General features: G+C 42.8%; 1 protein-coding gene across 4 annotated transcripts in view; it reads right to left on the bottom strand.

Annotated features, from left to right (window-relative positions):
* Window positions 1-17,059, bottom strand: part of Dnajc18 (DnaJ heat shock protein family (Hsp40) member C18) — a 23,401-nt gene extending 6,342 nt beyond the window's left edge. Inside the window, exons 1-8 of one of the 4 annotated variants that reach the window (XM_010613799.3) lie at window positions 16,868-17,059; window positions 15,436-15,458; window positions 13,803-13,989; window positions 7,853-7,998; window positions 6,110-6,295; window positions 4,664-4,770; window positions 3,527-3,636; window positions 362-534 (exon numbers count right to left, since the gene is read on the bottom strand). In XM_010613799.3, the coding sequence (XP_010612101.1) occupies window positions 362-534; window positions 3,527-3,636; window positions 4,664-4,770; window positions 6,110-6,295; window positions 7,853-7,998; window positions 13,803-13,906 (826 nt within the window). In that variant the 5' untranslated portion in view covers window positions 13,907-13,989; window positions 15,436-15,458; window positions 16,868-17,059. The other 3 variants (XM_010613797.3, XM_010613798.3, XM_010613801.3) reach the window with 3 other exon arrangements.
* Between the last annotated feature and the right edge of the window lie 319 nt (window positions 17,060-17,378).

Here is a 17,378-nt window from a genome sequence, read left to right as displayed (position 1 = left end):
TGTGTGTGTGTGTGTGTGTGTGTGTGTGTGTGTGTGTGTTACTGGGGGTTGCACCCTGAGATGCTCCATTTATTCTGGGACAGGGCTTGCTAAATTGCCCAGGCTGGTCTAGAATTTGTGATCCTCCTACCTCAGACTCCCAAATAGCTGGGATTACAGGGATGGGCCACCTTGCCTGGTGTCTCTCTCCCTCCCTCCCTCCCTCTCTCTCTTTTGTAGTACCTAAACGAGAGCCTCTGTCCTCTGTCTCTATTCACAGAAACATATAACCCAAACCAGGAGAGCAGAGACTTTGGGAAGCTGGGGATGCCTCATGGTAGTATCAGAGCCCCCAGCAAAAGCTTCTTAGATAGCATCTTACTTTGCTGTTTCTCCTTCCAGCAACTTGTCTGGATGTAATCAATGTAATCCTTCTCTATTATTTTCTCCAGGTCACGCAGAGAAGCTCCTTTGTAGGCCTTGTCAAAGTTTTTATCCACAAAGTAAGGCACCTGCAGGTTCTGGGTTTCTCTAGAAATGGTGTAGCCTAGTGTCCTAAAACAGACAAGTTCAGGTGAGACTAGCATATTTGGCATTATTCTTATCTCTGGTGTAACAAATGTCATGATCACCATCACCTCAACAGAGAACAAATAGATACTTTTTTTTTTCTGGTGATACTAGGAACCCCAGGGCCCTTACACTGAGCTACAACTACAGGCCTTTTTTCTTTTTCTTTTTTTTTTTTTTTTTTTTTTTTTTTTTTTTGTTTTTTGAGACAGGGTCTCACTATGTAGTTGAGACTGACCTGTAACTCACTATGTAGCCCAGGCTGGTCTTAAACTCACAGCGATCCTCCTGCCTCAGCCTCCCGAGTATTGGGATTACAGGCGTGCACCACCATGCCTGGCCTTTTTTTTTTTTGAGACAGGGTCTCACTCTGTAGTTCAGGCTGGACTTGAACTCATTATGAAGCCTAGGCTGGGCTCGAATTTATGGCAATCCTCCTGTCTCAGCCTCCCAAGTGCAGGGACTGTAAGCGTGTGCCACCATGCCCAGCTCACAGACACAATTTTATACTCAACACTTCTTATTTCCCCTAGCAAAATAGTAAAAGTCATCATTATCAGTATTATATGAGCATGTTCTTACTATGAATTCAGCTTCAGCATATAAGTTTATTCTCTTCAAGGATTTCTCTCTTTTATATTGTTAACTGTTTTCTATGTAAGAAGTACAATGCTGAATGCTTAAAAACTTGATTAGTACATTGTAGAGGACCTGACAGAGCGGGCTGTGGGTAAACAGAAGTTACATGAATTCATTAACATTACAGCAAACTATTTCCAAAGTACCAGACCGCCTGCCCCAATGTAGAACCAGTTCTTAGGACAAAAGTACATCACACACAGCTGCTACGTGAGAACTGCCAAAAACTCAGACAAAGGGTTTCAGTGATGCCCAACACTCTATGGGTCCAAGACTTCCTACAGTATCCGGTGCTCAGGACCACTGAGAGGCTGTCCCGACTCTAACCACACTTACAGGTGGTCCACGTGTGAAACCCCAGCTTCCCTTTAAGGCCACTCTGGGTCATCCAGTGAGTTTGAGGCCAACTAGAATCCATAGCAAGACCCTGTCTCAAAAAATTTAAAAATTTGTTGTTTTGTTGTTTTGTTTTTTGAGACAGGGTCTCACTATGTAGTTGAGACTGAACTGGAACTCACTATGTAGCCCAGGCTGGTCTCGAACTCACAGATCCTCCTGCCTCAGCCTCCCGAGTGCTGAGATTATAGGTATGCGCCACCACACCCAGCTCAAAAAAAATTAAAAAAAATTAAAATGAGCTCAAATTCAAGTTAAAACATATGACAGCAATGTACAAAACCCAAGCGGGACAAACTCCATCTTTTTTTTTGTTTTTTTTGGCACCAGGGATCCAACTCAGGACCTTGTGCTTGTGAGGCAGGTGGCAGCAACACCGAGCTAAATCTAAATCCCCAGCCCCAGCACATCAATCCTAATGGAGCTATATGTGGCCCTTCCCTGGCCCTCTCTTTTGGTCTATTTAAGGATATTACCAAATACCTCGGTGTTTAGGGCATGATTGCTTGCACCTAACACTGGAAAGGGGTTAGCAGAGCAGCCCTACTGTGCCTCACTGGCCTGACAAGAAAGAAGGTCAAAGTATGATATGGAAAAGAGCACACATTGGGAAATCAAGGGAATCAGGCCAGCGTGACCTGACTGCAGCAGCTCCTCTCTGACCTGATAACTAGAGCTCAGCTTTGCTCTCTGTGAAAGGAAGACAGACTCAGTTTACAGTGATCACCAGCAAAGCTGCTTCCTGTCATGTAAAACCCCATAAATTCCACCCATTCTTTCAATGCTAAGGGTGGAACCCAGGGCCTCATACATGCTGGTGCCTGCTTAACTGTAGAGCTGTATCCCTGGTCCAAATTCTTTTTTTAAAAAAGGTTTTTGTCCATTAGCCCATATTAATGAGTAATAAAAGAATTAATCCAGTGATTCTCAAACTATAGTGTGCACCAGAATTATAATGAAGACTTATTAAAACTCAGATTGTTTGGTCCGGACTCCCAGAGTTTCTGGTTCAATCAATATGTAGTGGAGCCTGAGAGTCTGCCTTTTGGGGTGGGCTTTTTGAGACAGGGTTTCTCTATGTACCCCAGGCTCAAACTCATGGCAGTCCTCCTGCCTCAGCCTCCCAAGTGTTGGGATTATAGGTATGTGCCACCATGTCTGGCTCCTTACAATTGTTTTTTCTGAACCGGGGATTGAACTCGAGTCCTTTTGCTTACAAGGCTGGTAGCGGCACCACTGAGCTAAATCCCCAGCCCTACAATTTTTTAAAATTAAAAATTATCTCTGGGTCCCAACTACTGTCCTCTCAGACCCATAGAAACTCAGTAATCCAAAGGCAAGCTCTTTAGGGTTCATTCTCTTTTTTCTTTCTTTCTTTTTAGTTTTTTGAGGCAGGGCCTTCCCTTTGTAGTTCTGGCCTCAAACTCGCAGCAAACCTTCTTCCTCACCACTCCTGGCTCACTAGGGTCTTTTCTAACCTTGTCGTGGTGAGATAAGGGTTTACTTTGAACCTCAAGTTACTCTTTTAAAAATTTTTTATTTTATTTTATCCTATTCCCCCTCCCAGAACCTCAAATTACTCTTAATCCTTCAGAACTACTTGCTGCTATTTTGCAGCTGACCAGATGATGTCACTGCAGAACAAAACAATCCATCTGAGGAGCTCCTGAGACTGCCTCTGGTGGTTTTGAGCCTGCTTAACCACTGAGCTGTTCCTTTAAAAATAAAATCAGTGGGGCCAGGGATTTAGCTCTGTGGTTCTGATGCCTGCCTTGCAAGCACAAGGACCTGAGTTTGATCCCCGGTACCCCCCCCCCAATAAATAAAATCAGTGTTTTCTACAGTGAAAAGTTAAACAAAATGTTAGTAAAATATCAGCAGAACCTTCACATTTTTCATTTCCATATTGTTATTGAGAAAGATTTATAAATATTTGACTTACGATTTATAGAATAAGCTATATGGAGGGTTAGCAGCCAGCAGTTGAGTAACGACAGATACGATTACAATCACAAGAACCGGAAGTAACTGAATAAATGCAGAATATGTCGTCTAAAAACAAAAAAGTTGTTGGTGTAATCACTCTTCATCAATGTAAAGCTTATTAAAAATACAAATAAAGGGCCGAGGATTTAGCTCAGCGGTTCGGTGGCCTGCCTCGCAAGCGCAAGGACCCGAGTTCGATCCCCAGTACCACAAGAAAAAAAAAAAAATACAAATACAAAGAAATCCCAAAGTACTACAAATTTCTGATGCACTGTACAGGAGGATCCACAAAGCCCAAGGCTTCTCTAGGAACATTTATCCTTTTGGCTGAGAAGGCTAAAGAAGGCCTACCCACGACCCAGACTGGCACCCATTAATCCTGCGGCCCCTCCTCTAGGTCCAACAGCACATACCTTGAGATAAACAGGACTAGACTTGATTCCCACAGGGCTGGGCTCTATGATCCAGGTTAGTATTATGTGACCCTCTTGCCTTGGCTACAGATGACTGGACTGGGGGCACTTAAGTCTAGGGACAATCAGATTCTCCTTGCTTGGGGATTTGAGGTTGAGGTTTGTCACCATTCACACTTCTATCAGACACTGTGCTGTTTGCAAGGGGAAGTAGAATAGGCCAGACTGCTTAGAAAGAACAAACCAGAGGCTGGGAGTAGTGGAAAAACTGGAGACAACCTGGCTCAGAGCGCAGCTGCCTGGGAGCCTGACAGCACCCAGGTCCTGGTTCCTGTCTGTCCTGAGGCCCAGCAGTCTTCTCACCAGTGAGCTTCAGGAGACTCCCTTGATCCCTTAGCTCAAGCCCATTTTAGTTATGCATCTTCTGAAGGAGGCTCTTATTTTCTGTATTTAAGAATACTTGGATCAAAACAGCCCCACAAGGAAACAGATCTGGAGAGAAACAAAAGAACTGGCAAGGGGCGGGGGTGACGTAGATTCCAGCTTATTTGGGCTAATTACCCAGCTCTTCTCACCACTGCCTCGCTCCCCTAAAGCACATTTCAGCCACAGCTCAAGGTGAACTTCTAGAACTTAACCGTGCCTCATAAAGGTAGTTTCAGTACAACTTCCCCAGGCACCTGAGCTTTATCTTCTTCTTCCTCTCGTGTCTGTGTTCTCTCATGTCGGTGCCGCCGGCGGTAATACTGAATGTCATCGGTCACATTTGAGAACATATGAATATTTCCTGGAAAGGAAAGAAAAACACTTCATAGGCATATGGCAAACAGTCCTCCTTTTTTTTCAAGGTCCTAGCTCCCAGCTAGATTCTTTGAGGACAGAGTATTGGCCTATATTACCTAGCAGAAAAATAAGACAGTAGGTGAGCCAGTGAGCCAGCTGGAGAGGGAATGTGCTTAGCTCTTCTGACATCACTTAAAGTTCTTTGCAACTGGTGAGAGGGAGAGAGAACCCTAAAGATGAGAAGAGAGTAAGTGTTTGGGCCGTGAATCCGATCTGGCATGCTCATGTCTGTTGCTGTGCCCAAAATCAGACTGCCATTGGTATCTTTCATAGCAACTCATAAAATTCAATTTGTAGAGCTGGTGGTATAGCTTAGTGGTAGAATGCTTGCCTAGCATGCGTGAGGCCCTGGATATGATCCCCAGCACCACACAGTCCCGATCTTCTGGGGGTATTTTCTAACTTTTTTTTTTTTTTCAGTACTGGGACTGAACCCAGAGACACTGTACTACTGAGCTACATCCCCAGCTCTTTCTGTCTTTTATTGTGAGACAGGGTCTTGCTAAGTTGAATAGGCTGGCCTCAAACTTCTGATCTTCCTGTCTGAGCCAAGTAGCTAGAATTACAGGCATGTGCCACTATGCCCAACTTCTAAATTATCTTTATAATCTCTATTTTTCAATAGTGATAATAGGCATTTTGCTAATGATTTTTTTTTTTTTTTTTTTACCAGGGATCAAACTCAGGACCTTGTGCTTGCGAGGCAGGCGGCGGCAGAATCACTGAGCTAAATCTCCGGCCCTTTGCTAATGATTTATAAGGCACTTTATTTTTATTTATTTATTTTTATTTTTTTGGCACCGGGGATCGAACTAGGGTCCTTGCGCTTGCGAGGTAGGCAGCAGAACCACTGAACCAAATCCCTGGCAAAGGCACTTCAAAATATCAAATCTTCATAGCAGAAAAAAAAAATCTTCATAGCAACTAAGAACTAGATATTATCAGCCCCATTTTCCAGGTGAGGAACTAGGATGAGAGAGACAAAATGATCTGCATAGTTGGAGGGTAGAGATTTGCCTCAAACTCCTGTTCAACTGATTTCAAATTCTTGCTTTTTCCACCAAACCACTGTCCCTTTATTCAGATTTTAAAGATAGGGCTTGCAGAGAACCATAAATATTTTAAAAAATCTCAATCCTGAACTGGCCATCATGGCACACGCCTATAATCCCAGCACTGGGGAGGCTGAGGCAGAAGGATCACCTTGAGTTTAAGGCCGGTCTTGAATACTTAGTGAGATCCTGCCTCAAACAAACAAAGAATCATAATTTTGGGATACTAACCTGTAGGAAAGTGTCCTCCAAAGAAGACATTGAACAGCTCTTCTGGCGTGATGTCGGCTTCAAAGTCCTTGTAATAATTATAAGGTCGGCCTCGAGGTGCAGTGAAAGTCACCTGTTCATCACCATATTCATCATAGCGGAGTCTCTTGTCAGGATTGCTCAGCACTGCAAAGGCATTTCCTATCGCTGCGACCAACAACAAGCACATGAGCAGAGCCTTTGCTGTGCTGAGGGTGATCACAGCAGCAGCAAGGGGGGGCCCAGAGTTAACTAGTGCTGGGCAGTATCACAAGGACCCAGAGAGAGATGCTTGGGCCAGCAAAGCCCTCCAACGTGTTTGCCCTTGAGATTGCCCATGACCTAGCTTGCTAAACCAAAAACAACACTGGGATCAGACAAACTAAAACCCCCTAGTTCAAGCAGCCAATCACTGCAACTTTCAGACGTGTTGGGGAAGTGTCCCCTAACAGCCAGCATGCTCATCCATCAAACATGCAATCTTCAGGGCTGGGGATGTGGCTCACTGCTAGGACACTGCCTAGCATGTGTAAGGCCTCCAGGTTTGCTGGGCATGAGGACTCCTGGGAGTTTGAGGCCAGCCTGGGCTACATGGCAAGACGCCCCCCCCAAGAAGAAGAAAAATAATGACTTTATGAATAAAGGGTTTTATGATTATAGAAGTTTGGGAATACTGCCTATATACCCTACTTGGAAGCAGCTGCCAGCCTTTAAGTTCCACAAGAATTGGGTCTGGGTTTTTGTTTTTTTTGTATTTTGGGTTTTTGGTAGTGGGGATTTAACTAAGGACCTTTATGCTGAGCAACACTCCCAGTCCTTTTTTTTTTTTTTTTTTTTGTACCAGGGATCGAACTTGGGACCTTGCACTTGCAAGGCAGGTGGCAGCACCACTGAGCTAAATCCCTGACCCCCTTTTTTTGTCTTTGTTTTTGGTACCAGGGATCGAACTCAGGATCTTGAGCTTACTAGGCAGGTGCACATTCTGCTGAGCTAAATCCCTGGCCCCAGTCCTTTTTTATTTTTATTTTGAGACAAGTTCTTACTAAGTCACTTGAGCCCCCAGAATGCTGGTATTATAGGTAAGTGCAACCATGCCTGAGTATCTTTTATTCACTCTGGCATCTGTCACACAGAAGGTCTTCAATGAATATTCACTGAATTGCCGGGCGTGGTGGCGCATGTCTATAATCCCAGCACTGGGGAGGCTATCACAGGAGGATTACTGAGTTCCAGACCAGCCTGGACTACACAGTGAGTTCCAGGTCAGTTTCAACTACATAGTGAGACTCTATCTCAAACCCCCCCCAAAAAAAAAGAGAGAGAGAGAGACAGAAAACCACTGAATCAATGAATGAATGGTTCCAAAAGGTATACAAAGAAACCAAATTTTTTTTAAAAAGAAATTAGAGTAGGTAGATGAAAGCAGGAAGGAGCTATGCTGATAAACACTACTTAAGAAGTATGACAAGTAGCCAGGTATGGCAACAAATGGCTATAATCCCAGCACTCAGGAGGCTGAGGCAGGAGAATCTCCACAAAGTTCAAGGCCAGCCTGAGCTACATAGTGAGTTCAAGGCCAGCCTAGATTACACAGGAGACCCTGTCACAAACAAACAAACAAAAAAGAAATACAACAAGGATAAAACCATGCATATGGCCTTATAAGCCAATTTGCTATCACCAACCATCACAAGGACAGAATTAAGTATCAATTCAAGATTAGACCTTTGAAAGCATCTGTTGCTCCGGGAGCACAGTTCTTATCAGGGTGAAATTTCAGGGCCAGTTTTCTATAAGCTTTCTTAATTTCTTCATCACTGGCATTTCGGGCAACTCCCAGAATTTCATAGTAATTTCTGCACTTCTTGATCCTACAAAAAAGGAAAGAAAAGAAATTAGAAATATGGTATGCCCACATAAGCCTCTTTTACAATTAACTACAAAATAATAACATTGATCCTCCCTCCAATCCGTGAAACCCAAAACAAACCGAAAAGAAAATTAGTGAACCCATTAACAAAACTTTCAAATCCTTTATCTAGGCTTTTGTTCTAGTACTAGGGACTCAACTTGGGGCCTTTGCACTGGGCTATATCCTCAGTCTTTTAAAAAACATTAAAATTTTTTTGAGACAGGATCTCACTAAGTTGCCCAAGCTGGGCTCAAACTTGTGTTCTTCTTGCCTCAGCCTCCCAGAGTGCTGGGATTGCAGTATGTCATCACATCTGGTTTAAAAGCATTTTTTTGTTTGCTTGTTTGTTTTGGTACCAGAGACAGAACTCAAAACCTTACACTTTCAAGGCAGGTGGCAGAACCACTGAGCTAAATCCCTGGCCCTTTTGTTTTTTTGAGACAGGGTCTAGTCATGTAGCCCAGGCTGGCCTTGAACTTGCAGTGATCCTTCTGCCTTAGCCTCCTGAGTGCTGGGATTACAAGTATGCACCACCACACCTAAAAGTGTGTTTTTAAAGAGTTTATGTACAAGCTGGGCGTGGTGGTGTGTGCCACGTGCCATGAGGTAGCACTTGGCAGCATCATTCACCATACTGTCATCACACCTCTGGAAACACTCATGAAAGACCACATCCAGAGCTGCTTCAGAATGTGGCAAGAATGATGGGATGAGTGTGCTTGAAGCAAAGGGGAGTATTTTAAGGTAGATTAACATAATTTGTCTTTTTTGGCAATACAGTTTTAAAAATTTAAACATTTACCAGATATTATGATCACACTTCATACAGAGAGAATATGCATAAAGACTGGCCTCCCTTTTCTTACCTAAAGGAAACACAATCATTTCTCCTTATTTTTTCAACTAAAATTTATTTTAGAGATTGATCCATAATAAATACAGTAACAATTTAGACTAAAATGGCAGTTCTTAACATTTTGACCTCAGATATCTTTTTTTGTTTTGTTTTGGTTGTGGGTTTTTGTTTTGTTTTGGGTTTGGTTTTTTGAGATGGACTTGTTATGCAGTTCAGGCTGGCCTTGAACTCACCGTGTAGCCCAGGCTGGCCTCGAATTTGTGCCAGTTCTCCTGCTTGGCCTCCCAAGGGCTGGGATTACAGGTGTGCACTACCACATCCAGCTTCAGAAATCTTTTATACTCTTAAAAGTTACTGAAAAACAGCCAGGTATAGTGGTGTACACTTGTAATCCCAGATGCTTGGGAGGCTGAGGAAGGAGGATAGAAAGTTCGGCTAAACTAGGCAACTTAGCAAGATCTTGTCTCAAAATGAAAAGGGATGAGGATGTAGCTCAGTGGTACAGAACCCTGAGTTCAATCCCTAGTACCATAAAAATAAGTAAATAATAGGGCCGGGGATATAGCTCAGTGGTTCCTCTGCTTGCCTCACAAGCGCAAGGACCCGAGTTTGATTCCTGGTACCAAAAAAAAAAAAAAGGTAAATAAATAACTGTTTTAGATTCCTGATAACCCTAAAGTGTGTGAGTTTTATCTACCAGTGCAGTATTTACCATACCAGAAATGAACACAAAAATTAGGCCATGTAGCCTTTCAAACATTGCACTGTGAAATTATAAGAAAACGAGAGTAGAAAAGGCAAGCAGCATGTTTGTATTGTTTTGTTTTGTTTTGTTTTTCAAAGGGAAAAAGAACAATTTATTAAAGAGATTCTACTAAACTCCATTACTTTAGTAAACAATAAATCCTTTGTATTATTGTGATTTTGATTACTAACTAGCCTTTGTTTTTTTTCCCTCATGGAGTTTATTGGTACATTTTAGGTATACAGTACAGTTACATTCATCATTGGGATCTTGTACCTTTACCTGACAGGTCTTGGTTCTCATTTTTTCCCCTTACCCCTGCCTTCCCCCCCTCCCCATTTACAAATACTTTATTTCCATTTTTTCATTTATGTTTGTATTGTTTGAACAAGCTTTTTTTCTTTTTTGTGCTAGGGATTAAACCCAGTGCTTTCTCATTGACTATATCATCAGCCTTTGCTTTTATTTTATATTTTTATTTTGAGACAGGGTCTCTCTAAGCTGCTAAATTGCCCAGGCTGGGCTCAAACTTTTGATTTTCCTGCCTCACTTTCTAAGAGTGCTGGAATTACAGATGTGCAATACCACATCCAGCTTATTATGGAATAGTTTTAAACTTGTAGATTTCCCTGGGAAGGTTTTGGGATTCTCAAATCACTGTTTGAGAATTAGTGGACTACTGTATGAACTCTTGGTCAAACATTCCTTCATCTGGATTTGATCCTGCTTTATACTTAACCTCTGTACCTTACTGTTATCTTCCAAAATGGGCTAATAATTATACCTACATTTCAGAATTAATGTTATGATTAATACAATCATTATATACTGTAAACATGTACTAATAAAATAAAAATTAAAGATGTTATGATTAAATAAAGTATCAAAGCACTTGATAGCAAGTGACACTAAATAAACGTTAGTGGCTAAGTGCCACGGCACATGCCTGTAATCCCAGCTACGCAGGAGGCTGAGGCAGGAAAATCTAAAAGTTTAAGGCTAACCTGGGCCACTTAGCAAGACCACATAGCTCAGTGGCAGTGCATTTGCCTAGAATGCACTAGGCCCTGGGTTCAACTCCTGATACCAAATAAATAAATAAATAAACTAGCTATCATCATATCTACTTCATTCTTTTAAAAGCTGTGTGGGGGGCTGGGGATTTAGCTCAGTGATTCCGGCACCTGCCTTGCAAGCGCAAGGGCCTGCGTCCAATCCCTGGTACCAAAATAAAAAATAAATAAAGAAAAGCTGCTCCAGCCGGGATTTAGCTCAGTGGTTCAGTGGCCTGCATTGCAAGTGCAAGGACCCGAGTTCAATCCCTGGTATAAATAAATAAATAAGTAAATAAGTAAGTAAATAAATAAAAACTGCTGTAAGTTGTGCTGGGAATTTGGCTCAGTGGCTCTCCTGCCTGCTCTCGCAAGCGCAAGGGTCCAAGTTTGATCCTCGGTACCAAAAAATAAAAAAGAACATAAAAGTTGCTATAAGTCAGTAACACAAGCTGAATTATAATGCAGGATCTATATCAAACAGGTCTCTTCCTAAAGAGCTTCCCAGTTTCCCAATTTCAACTGTTTCAATGGCAGATTCTCATTTCCCCTGACCCTCTTCACTCTTGCTCTCTTAAATTTGTTTTATGAGAACTTCATTGAGAAATAACTCAGGTCATAAAGTTATGTTTTTTAAAATGTACAATTCAGTGTTTTTTTGGGGGTCTATTTATAGAGTTGTGTATTCATTACGTCTATCTAATTTCAGACTATTTTTCAATGGGCGTCGTGGCGCACACCTGTAATACCAGCACTTTGGAGGCTGGGCGAGAGGATCACCAGGAGTTTGAAGGGCAGCCTGAACTACATAGCAAGACCCTGTCTCAAAACTCCAAAAAAAAATATTTTTTTTCATCACTCCTAAAAGAAACTTCATACGGATTAGGAGTTATTCCTACTTCCCCTCCTCTAGCCGTGGCAACCACTAATCTACTTTTATCTCTATAGATTTGCTTATTCTGATTATTTCTTGTAAAAAGAATTATATAATATGTGACCTTTTGTGTCAAGCTTCTTTCACTCAGCATGTTTTCAAGGTTCACATGTATTGTAGTATGTAACAGTACTTCATTTCTTTTTATTAACAAAAAATATTTCTTTCTGGGTTAGGGAGCTACTCGGATTAAACCCAGAACCTTGCCATGCTAGGTGAGTGCTCTACTGCCTAGCTGCATCCTCAGTCCTTTCATTTTATTCTGAGATAGGGTCTTGCTAAGTTGTACTGGCTGACCTCCATCTTGTGGTCTTCGTGCCTTAGCCTCCCAAGTAGCTGGGATTGTAGGCACGTGTCACCATGCCCCACTGCTTGTGGGAAGTTTTTAAATTATTAATTCAATCTCTTATTTGTTGTGGATCTACCCAAATTTTCAATTTTTTTTTCTTGATTCGGTTTCAAGTTTATATCTTCCTAGGAGTTTGTCCATTTCATCTAGGTTATTAAATTTGTTGGCATATAATTATTCATAGTATTCTCTTATAATCTTTATTATTTTCATAAGATTGATAGTAATATCCCCTTTTTTACTCCTGATTTGAGTCTATTCTTTTTGTACTTGGTCATTCTATCTCTAAAGGTTTGTCAATTTTGTTGATATTCTGAAAGAACCAACTTATAATTTTATTTTAATTAATTAATTAATTATTTTTGGTACCAGGGATAGAACTCGGGTCCTTGTACTTGAGAGGCAGGTGGTGGAACCACTGAGCTAAATCCCTGGCCCCAACTTATGATTTTATTGGCTGTTTTTGTATATTGTTTCATTTATTTCTACTCTGTGTTATTTCCTTTATCCTGCTTGTATAGGTTTAACTTGTTCTTTTTGTACTTGGGGTAGAATTACTACTGGGAATTAAACTTAGGGTCTTCTCACTGAACTACATCCTTACCCCTTTATATTTTTTATTTTTATTTTATTTTATTTTTATTTTTTGGTACTGGGGATTGAACTCAGGACCTTGCACTTTTGATGCAGGCAGCAGAACCAGTGAGCTAAATCCCCAGCCCTGACTTTTTATTTTTAGACAGGGTCTCACTAAGAAACTCAGGGTGGGCTTGAACTTTTGAACCTCTTGCCTCAGCCTCCCAACATGCTGGGATTACAGATATGTGCCACCATGCCCAGCTTTATTCTAGTTTCTTAATGTTGAAGAGTAGGTCACTGATGAGGTTTTCCTTTTTTTTTTTACAAGCATTTATAGTAATAAATTTCTATTTTCTTTTTGGTACCGTGGATTGCCCTTGCGAGGCAGGTGGCAGAACCACTGAGCTAAATCCCCGGCCCAGTAATAAATTTCTTTATAAGCACTTCTCTAGCTGTATCTCATATATTTTTGATATGTTGTATTTTCATTTTCATTCATTTTAAAGCATTTCTAAATTTCAGTATCTTTTTGGTATTTGCGATTGAACTCAGGACCTTGTGCTTGGAGGGCAGGCCCTGCACTACTGAGCTAAAGCCCTGGCTATCAGATTTTGAGAATTGTGGATTCATTTCCACCAATTGTGAATTTCTCAACTTCCTTCTGTTATTAATTTCAGAGAACATACATTGCATGATTTTAATCTTTTAAAATTTATGGATGTTCATTTTATGGCCTAAGATGTGGTCTATCCCAGAAATGTACCATGTGTCCTTGAGAAGAATATGCATGTCATGGCTGTTGGAAAGAATGTTCTACGGTTGTGTGTCATATTTAGGTGGTTACCCCTGCCTCTTTTAAAACTGAAGCAGGCTTACCAGCTAGCTCACATTATACTCTAATACTGCACTTCTACCCTGTCTTCCCTCTGAGGTCAGGAAGCGATTGTGCTTTGTGCCAGGCATGGTGATGCACACCTGTCATCTCAGCACTTGAGAATGTGAAGCAGGAGGATCATAGTGAGTTTGAGGCCAGTGTAGACTACACAGTGAGTTCAAGATCAGCCTGAACTACACAGCAAGACACTGTCACAAAAAACAAAAAAAGAAGTTACTGTCCTTCAATAATAACAACAACAACAACAGTAACAGTAGCAGCAGCAGTCAGTTCTTACATAGCACATCCTCTGTGCCAGGCACTCTTCTAAGCACTTTACATGAAACAATTGTTTCATCCCACCATGTGCTTACCTTTGTACCCCAAGCAGCTGTTCCTCAGTATAAGTGGAGCTGCCCTCACCCTGCTGGGTCTGATTCCACTCATTCTCAGACTTCTTTTCCTTTTGTGCCTTCATACAATCACAGCAACCACAGGGCTCGTGACTCTCAGGAGGTCTGTCTTCCGGGTATTTGTTTCTTCTAAATGCATCAATGTAAGCTGTAAAGCAATAGCTCCTCCATTAGGCCTCCATTTGATCCCGAAAATCAACTTATTATCTGCCTTCACTCTTGGAGAGTGCTTTTTGGCATAAGTAGGTGAGTGCAAAGAACAGGACGACATGATGCTTACTTTTAAACATCCGTACAAAGCTGAATAAACATTTCCCTGAGAAAACTACACAGAAATGTGGGTATCACCTAAGGAAAATGTATAAAAGCCAGAAACATGAAGCACAAGTCCACCATATTTACAGGGGTCAGTCATCATATGATCTTGATGTAGAGACAGAAAAGGAAGCCAGCATGTAATCCCAGCACTTTGGAAGGCTGAAGCAGAAGAACTGCAAGTCTGAGTTCAGCTTGAGCAACTTAGTGACGTGGTGAGACCTAGCCGTAAAAAATAAAAGCCAGGGCCAGGGATTTAACTCAGTGGTCCGCTGCCTGCCTGCAAGGACCTGAGTTTGATCCCTGGTACCAAAAAAAAAGCCAGGCATGGTGCTGCACACCTGTAACCCCAGCACTCAGGAGGCCGAGCCACGAGGATCCGCATGAGTTTGGGGCCAGCCTGAATTACACTGTGAGTTCAAGACCTGCCTGCACTATACAGTGTGACCCTGTCTCAAATAAACAAAATGAAAAACAGACTGGGGTTGTAGCTGAGTGGGAGGGTCTTGGGTTCAATCCCCAGTATCACATGTGTGAGGAAGGGGGCTCAAGGAGCATCTGCCCAATACCCTGCCTTTAATGCAGTATAGGAAAAAGCCTATTTCTCTGTGCTCCAGTCAGAAGTGACACTGCTTATAAAATAATACTTTTTGTTACAAAATATCTCCCATCCATATGATTTAAAGAGAAGAGTTTAACTATTTTAAACTAACAGCTATAGACCTAATATGCACTAAGACCCTTGGATCAGTAGATCAGGGAGATATATGAGTAAGGCCTGTTGTTGACCACAAAGAGGTTATAGGTTTTTTTTTTTGTTTTGTTTTGTTTTTTTATTTTTTTGAGGGGGGGGTTGTTTTTTGAGACAGGGTCTTACTATGTAGTTGAGACTGACTTGGAACTCATTATGTAGCTCAGGCTGGTCTTGAACTCACAGCAATCCTTCTGCCTCAGCCTCCCAAGTGCTGGGATTACAGGTGTGTGCCACCACGCCGGGCTAAAAATTAGGTTATAATTTAAGGAAAGAGAAATTAAAATCTTTGTAGAATGTAAAGAAGGTTACATGCAATCTAGTCAAAGAGAGCAGAGCACTTACACCTTGTCTGGAGGATCTGGGAAAGGCTTTAAAACCATCTTTCAAGGGGCCAGAGATTTAGCTCAGCGGTTCTGCCACTTGCCTTGCAAGCGCAAGGACCTGAGTTTGATCCCCGGTACCCAAAAAAACAAACCAAAAAACAAAAAAAAAACCCATCTTTCAGCTAGGTGTGGTAGTACTCACCTCTAATCCTATCACTCAGGAGGCTGAGGAAGGAAGACTGCCATGAGTTCAAGGCCATCTAGGCTACACAGTGAGTTGAAGGCTAGCCTTGACTATATAGAGACACTCTGTCTTAAAAAACAAAAACCAGGGCTGGGGGTTTAGCTGAGGGGCACCATGCCTGCCTCACAAGCACAAGGTCCTGAGTTTCATCCCCGTATAAAACAAACAAACAAAAAACAAAAAAAAAACATCTTTCTAGCCAGGAATGGTGGCACACACCTGTAATCCCAGCACTCTGGGAGGCTGAAGGATGAAGACTCAAAAGTTTGGGCCCAGCTTGAGCAATGTAGTGATTTAGCAAGACCCTGTCTCAAAATAAAGAAAAGGGCTGGAGATGTAGCTTAGCAAGAAGGCCCTGATTTCATTCCCCAATACTGCAAAATGGCAACATCTTCCTAGCCAAGAGTGGTGGCACATGCCTGTAAATCCAGTACTCTGGGATGCTGAGGCAGGAGGATTAGTTCAAGGCCAGCCTGGACAACTCAGCAAGATGCTGTCTTGAAATAAAAAATGTTAAAGGGCTGGAAAGTTCCCAGTAATGAATGTAACTGTACTGTCTACCTAGAATGTACCAATAAATTAAATTAAAAAAAAAAAAAACACTTCGTCCAGTTTAATGTCCCTGTGACTACCCCCTGTTCCTTGACACTCTTCCTTTAAGTCATCTTGATTAACTCACATCCTTCACGTCATACTACGGAACACTTTCTTATTGAAGCCTCCCTTGACCCCTTGACACTCAGGCTGTGCAGTGTGCCTTGTCGGTGTACTGCCCCAACCCCACTACCTGCTGTGTTCACTCATCACACCCTTTTAAGGGACTGACAATTCTGTGAACTCAGAGGCCTATGTCTATCAAATCCCTACTGCAGGACTAGCAAAATGGGGGGCACATAAAACGTATTGGATCAATACTTTTTGCCTGACCACAGGTTGGAAAAAAACAACCTATTGGTCCTGATGTGGCTGCACAGACAAGATCAAATTGGGACTGCGTGTCAGGAGGCCCAGTTTGAGGGAGTCAACGATAAAGGCAGGGAAGGGAAAGCCCGCTGCGAGGCCACAGGCAACGTTCCCGGCGGTCCAGTCCATCCGCGCTGCCAGCGCCAGATGGCCCTAGGCGGGGTTCGGGCGGGGGCGGGGCTGGGGGCCGGAGGCAACAAATTGTCACCGGTGACTGGGCTCCAGGCCGTAGCTCCAGCTCTATCCACCGTCCCGGTTACGGATCCCGGCATCTGCCCTAGGCGATCTCGCCCAGCAGCCAGAACCCCGCTCAGGCTTAGCCTCTCACAGGCCTCCATCCTTCACCTCAGGACCGGGATCTCAGCCATTATGCGCCTTATCTCTCCGGAATGCTGCCTCGTTCTACCCTCCGTTCAGGTCCTGGTACCTTCAGTCCAGCGCTCCCCGTTGCCCAGAGTGGCCGACATAATCGTCTCTCAGCTATCAGGTCCACTGAACCTCCCCTGCGTTCCGGGCTGCAGGAAAAGGGGGCGCTGAGCGCGGCGCCCGCCGGTCATTGTAGTTCTGTGCCGTGGGCTGCCTGGGCGCAGGACTACAACTTCCGGCAGGCCCCACGTGAGGTCCCGCGGAGATGCGGAGGTCTTGTGGCTGAACTCTAGCCTCGGATTGATCGCTACGTGGCTACTGGCTATTCCTCCTCTCTAGACTGGCCATAGTATAGTGGCTTCTATGCTGCCTAGAATTAAGAACATCCGAGGCGGCGCGATTGAGAATCTTTTCTGGGAAGGGCTGCGCAAACTGTTGGCTAAGCTGACAATTTGACTGTTAGTCTCAGGAATGTCCTTTTAAAAAGTATGTCAATACCTGTTCTCTGTGAAGTCTGTCCTTGGCCCTGGAGATTCAGAGATAGTTTGGAGAAGCTCTAGGAAGTTTAAGGA

The sequence above is a fragment of the Fukomys damarensis genome, unplaced genomic scaffold, assembly GCF_012274545.1.
Source record: "Fukomys damarensis isolate Sample0158 unplaced genomic scaffold, DMR_v1.0_HiC HiC_scaffold_3, whole genome shotgun sequence".
NCBI classification, from domain to species: Eukaryota; Metazoa; Chordata; class Mammalia; order Rodentia; family Bathyergidae; genus Fukomys; species Fukomys damarensis.
The sequence above is the reverse complement of the archived record's forward strand: the minus strand, read 5'-3'. Positions and strand labels throughout refer to the sequence as shown.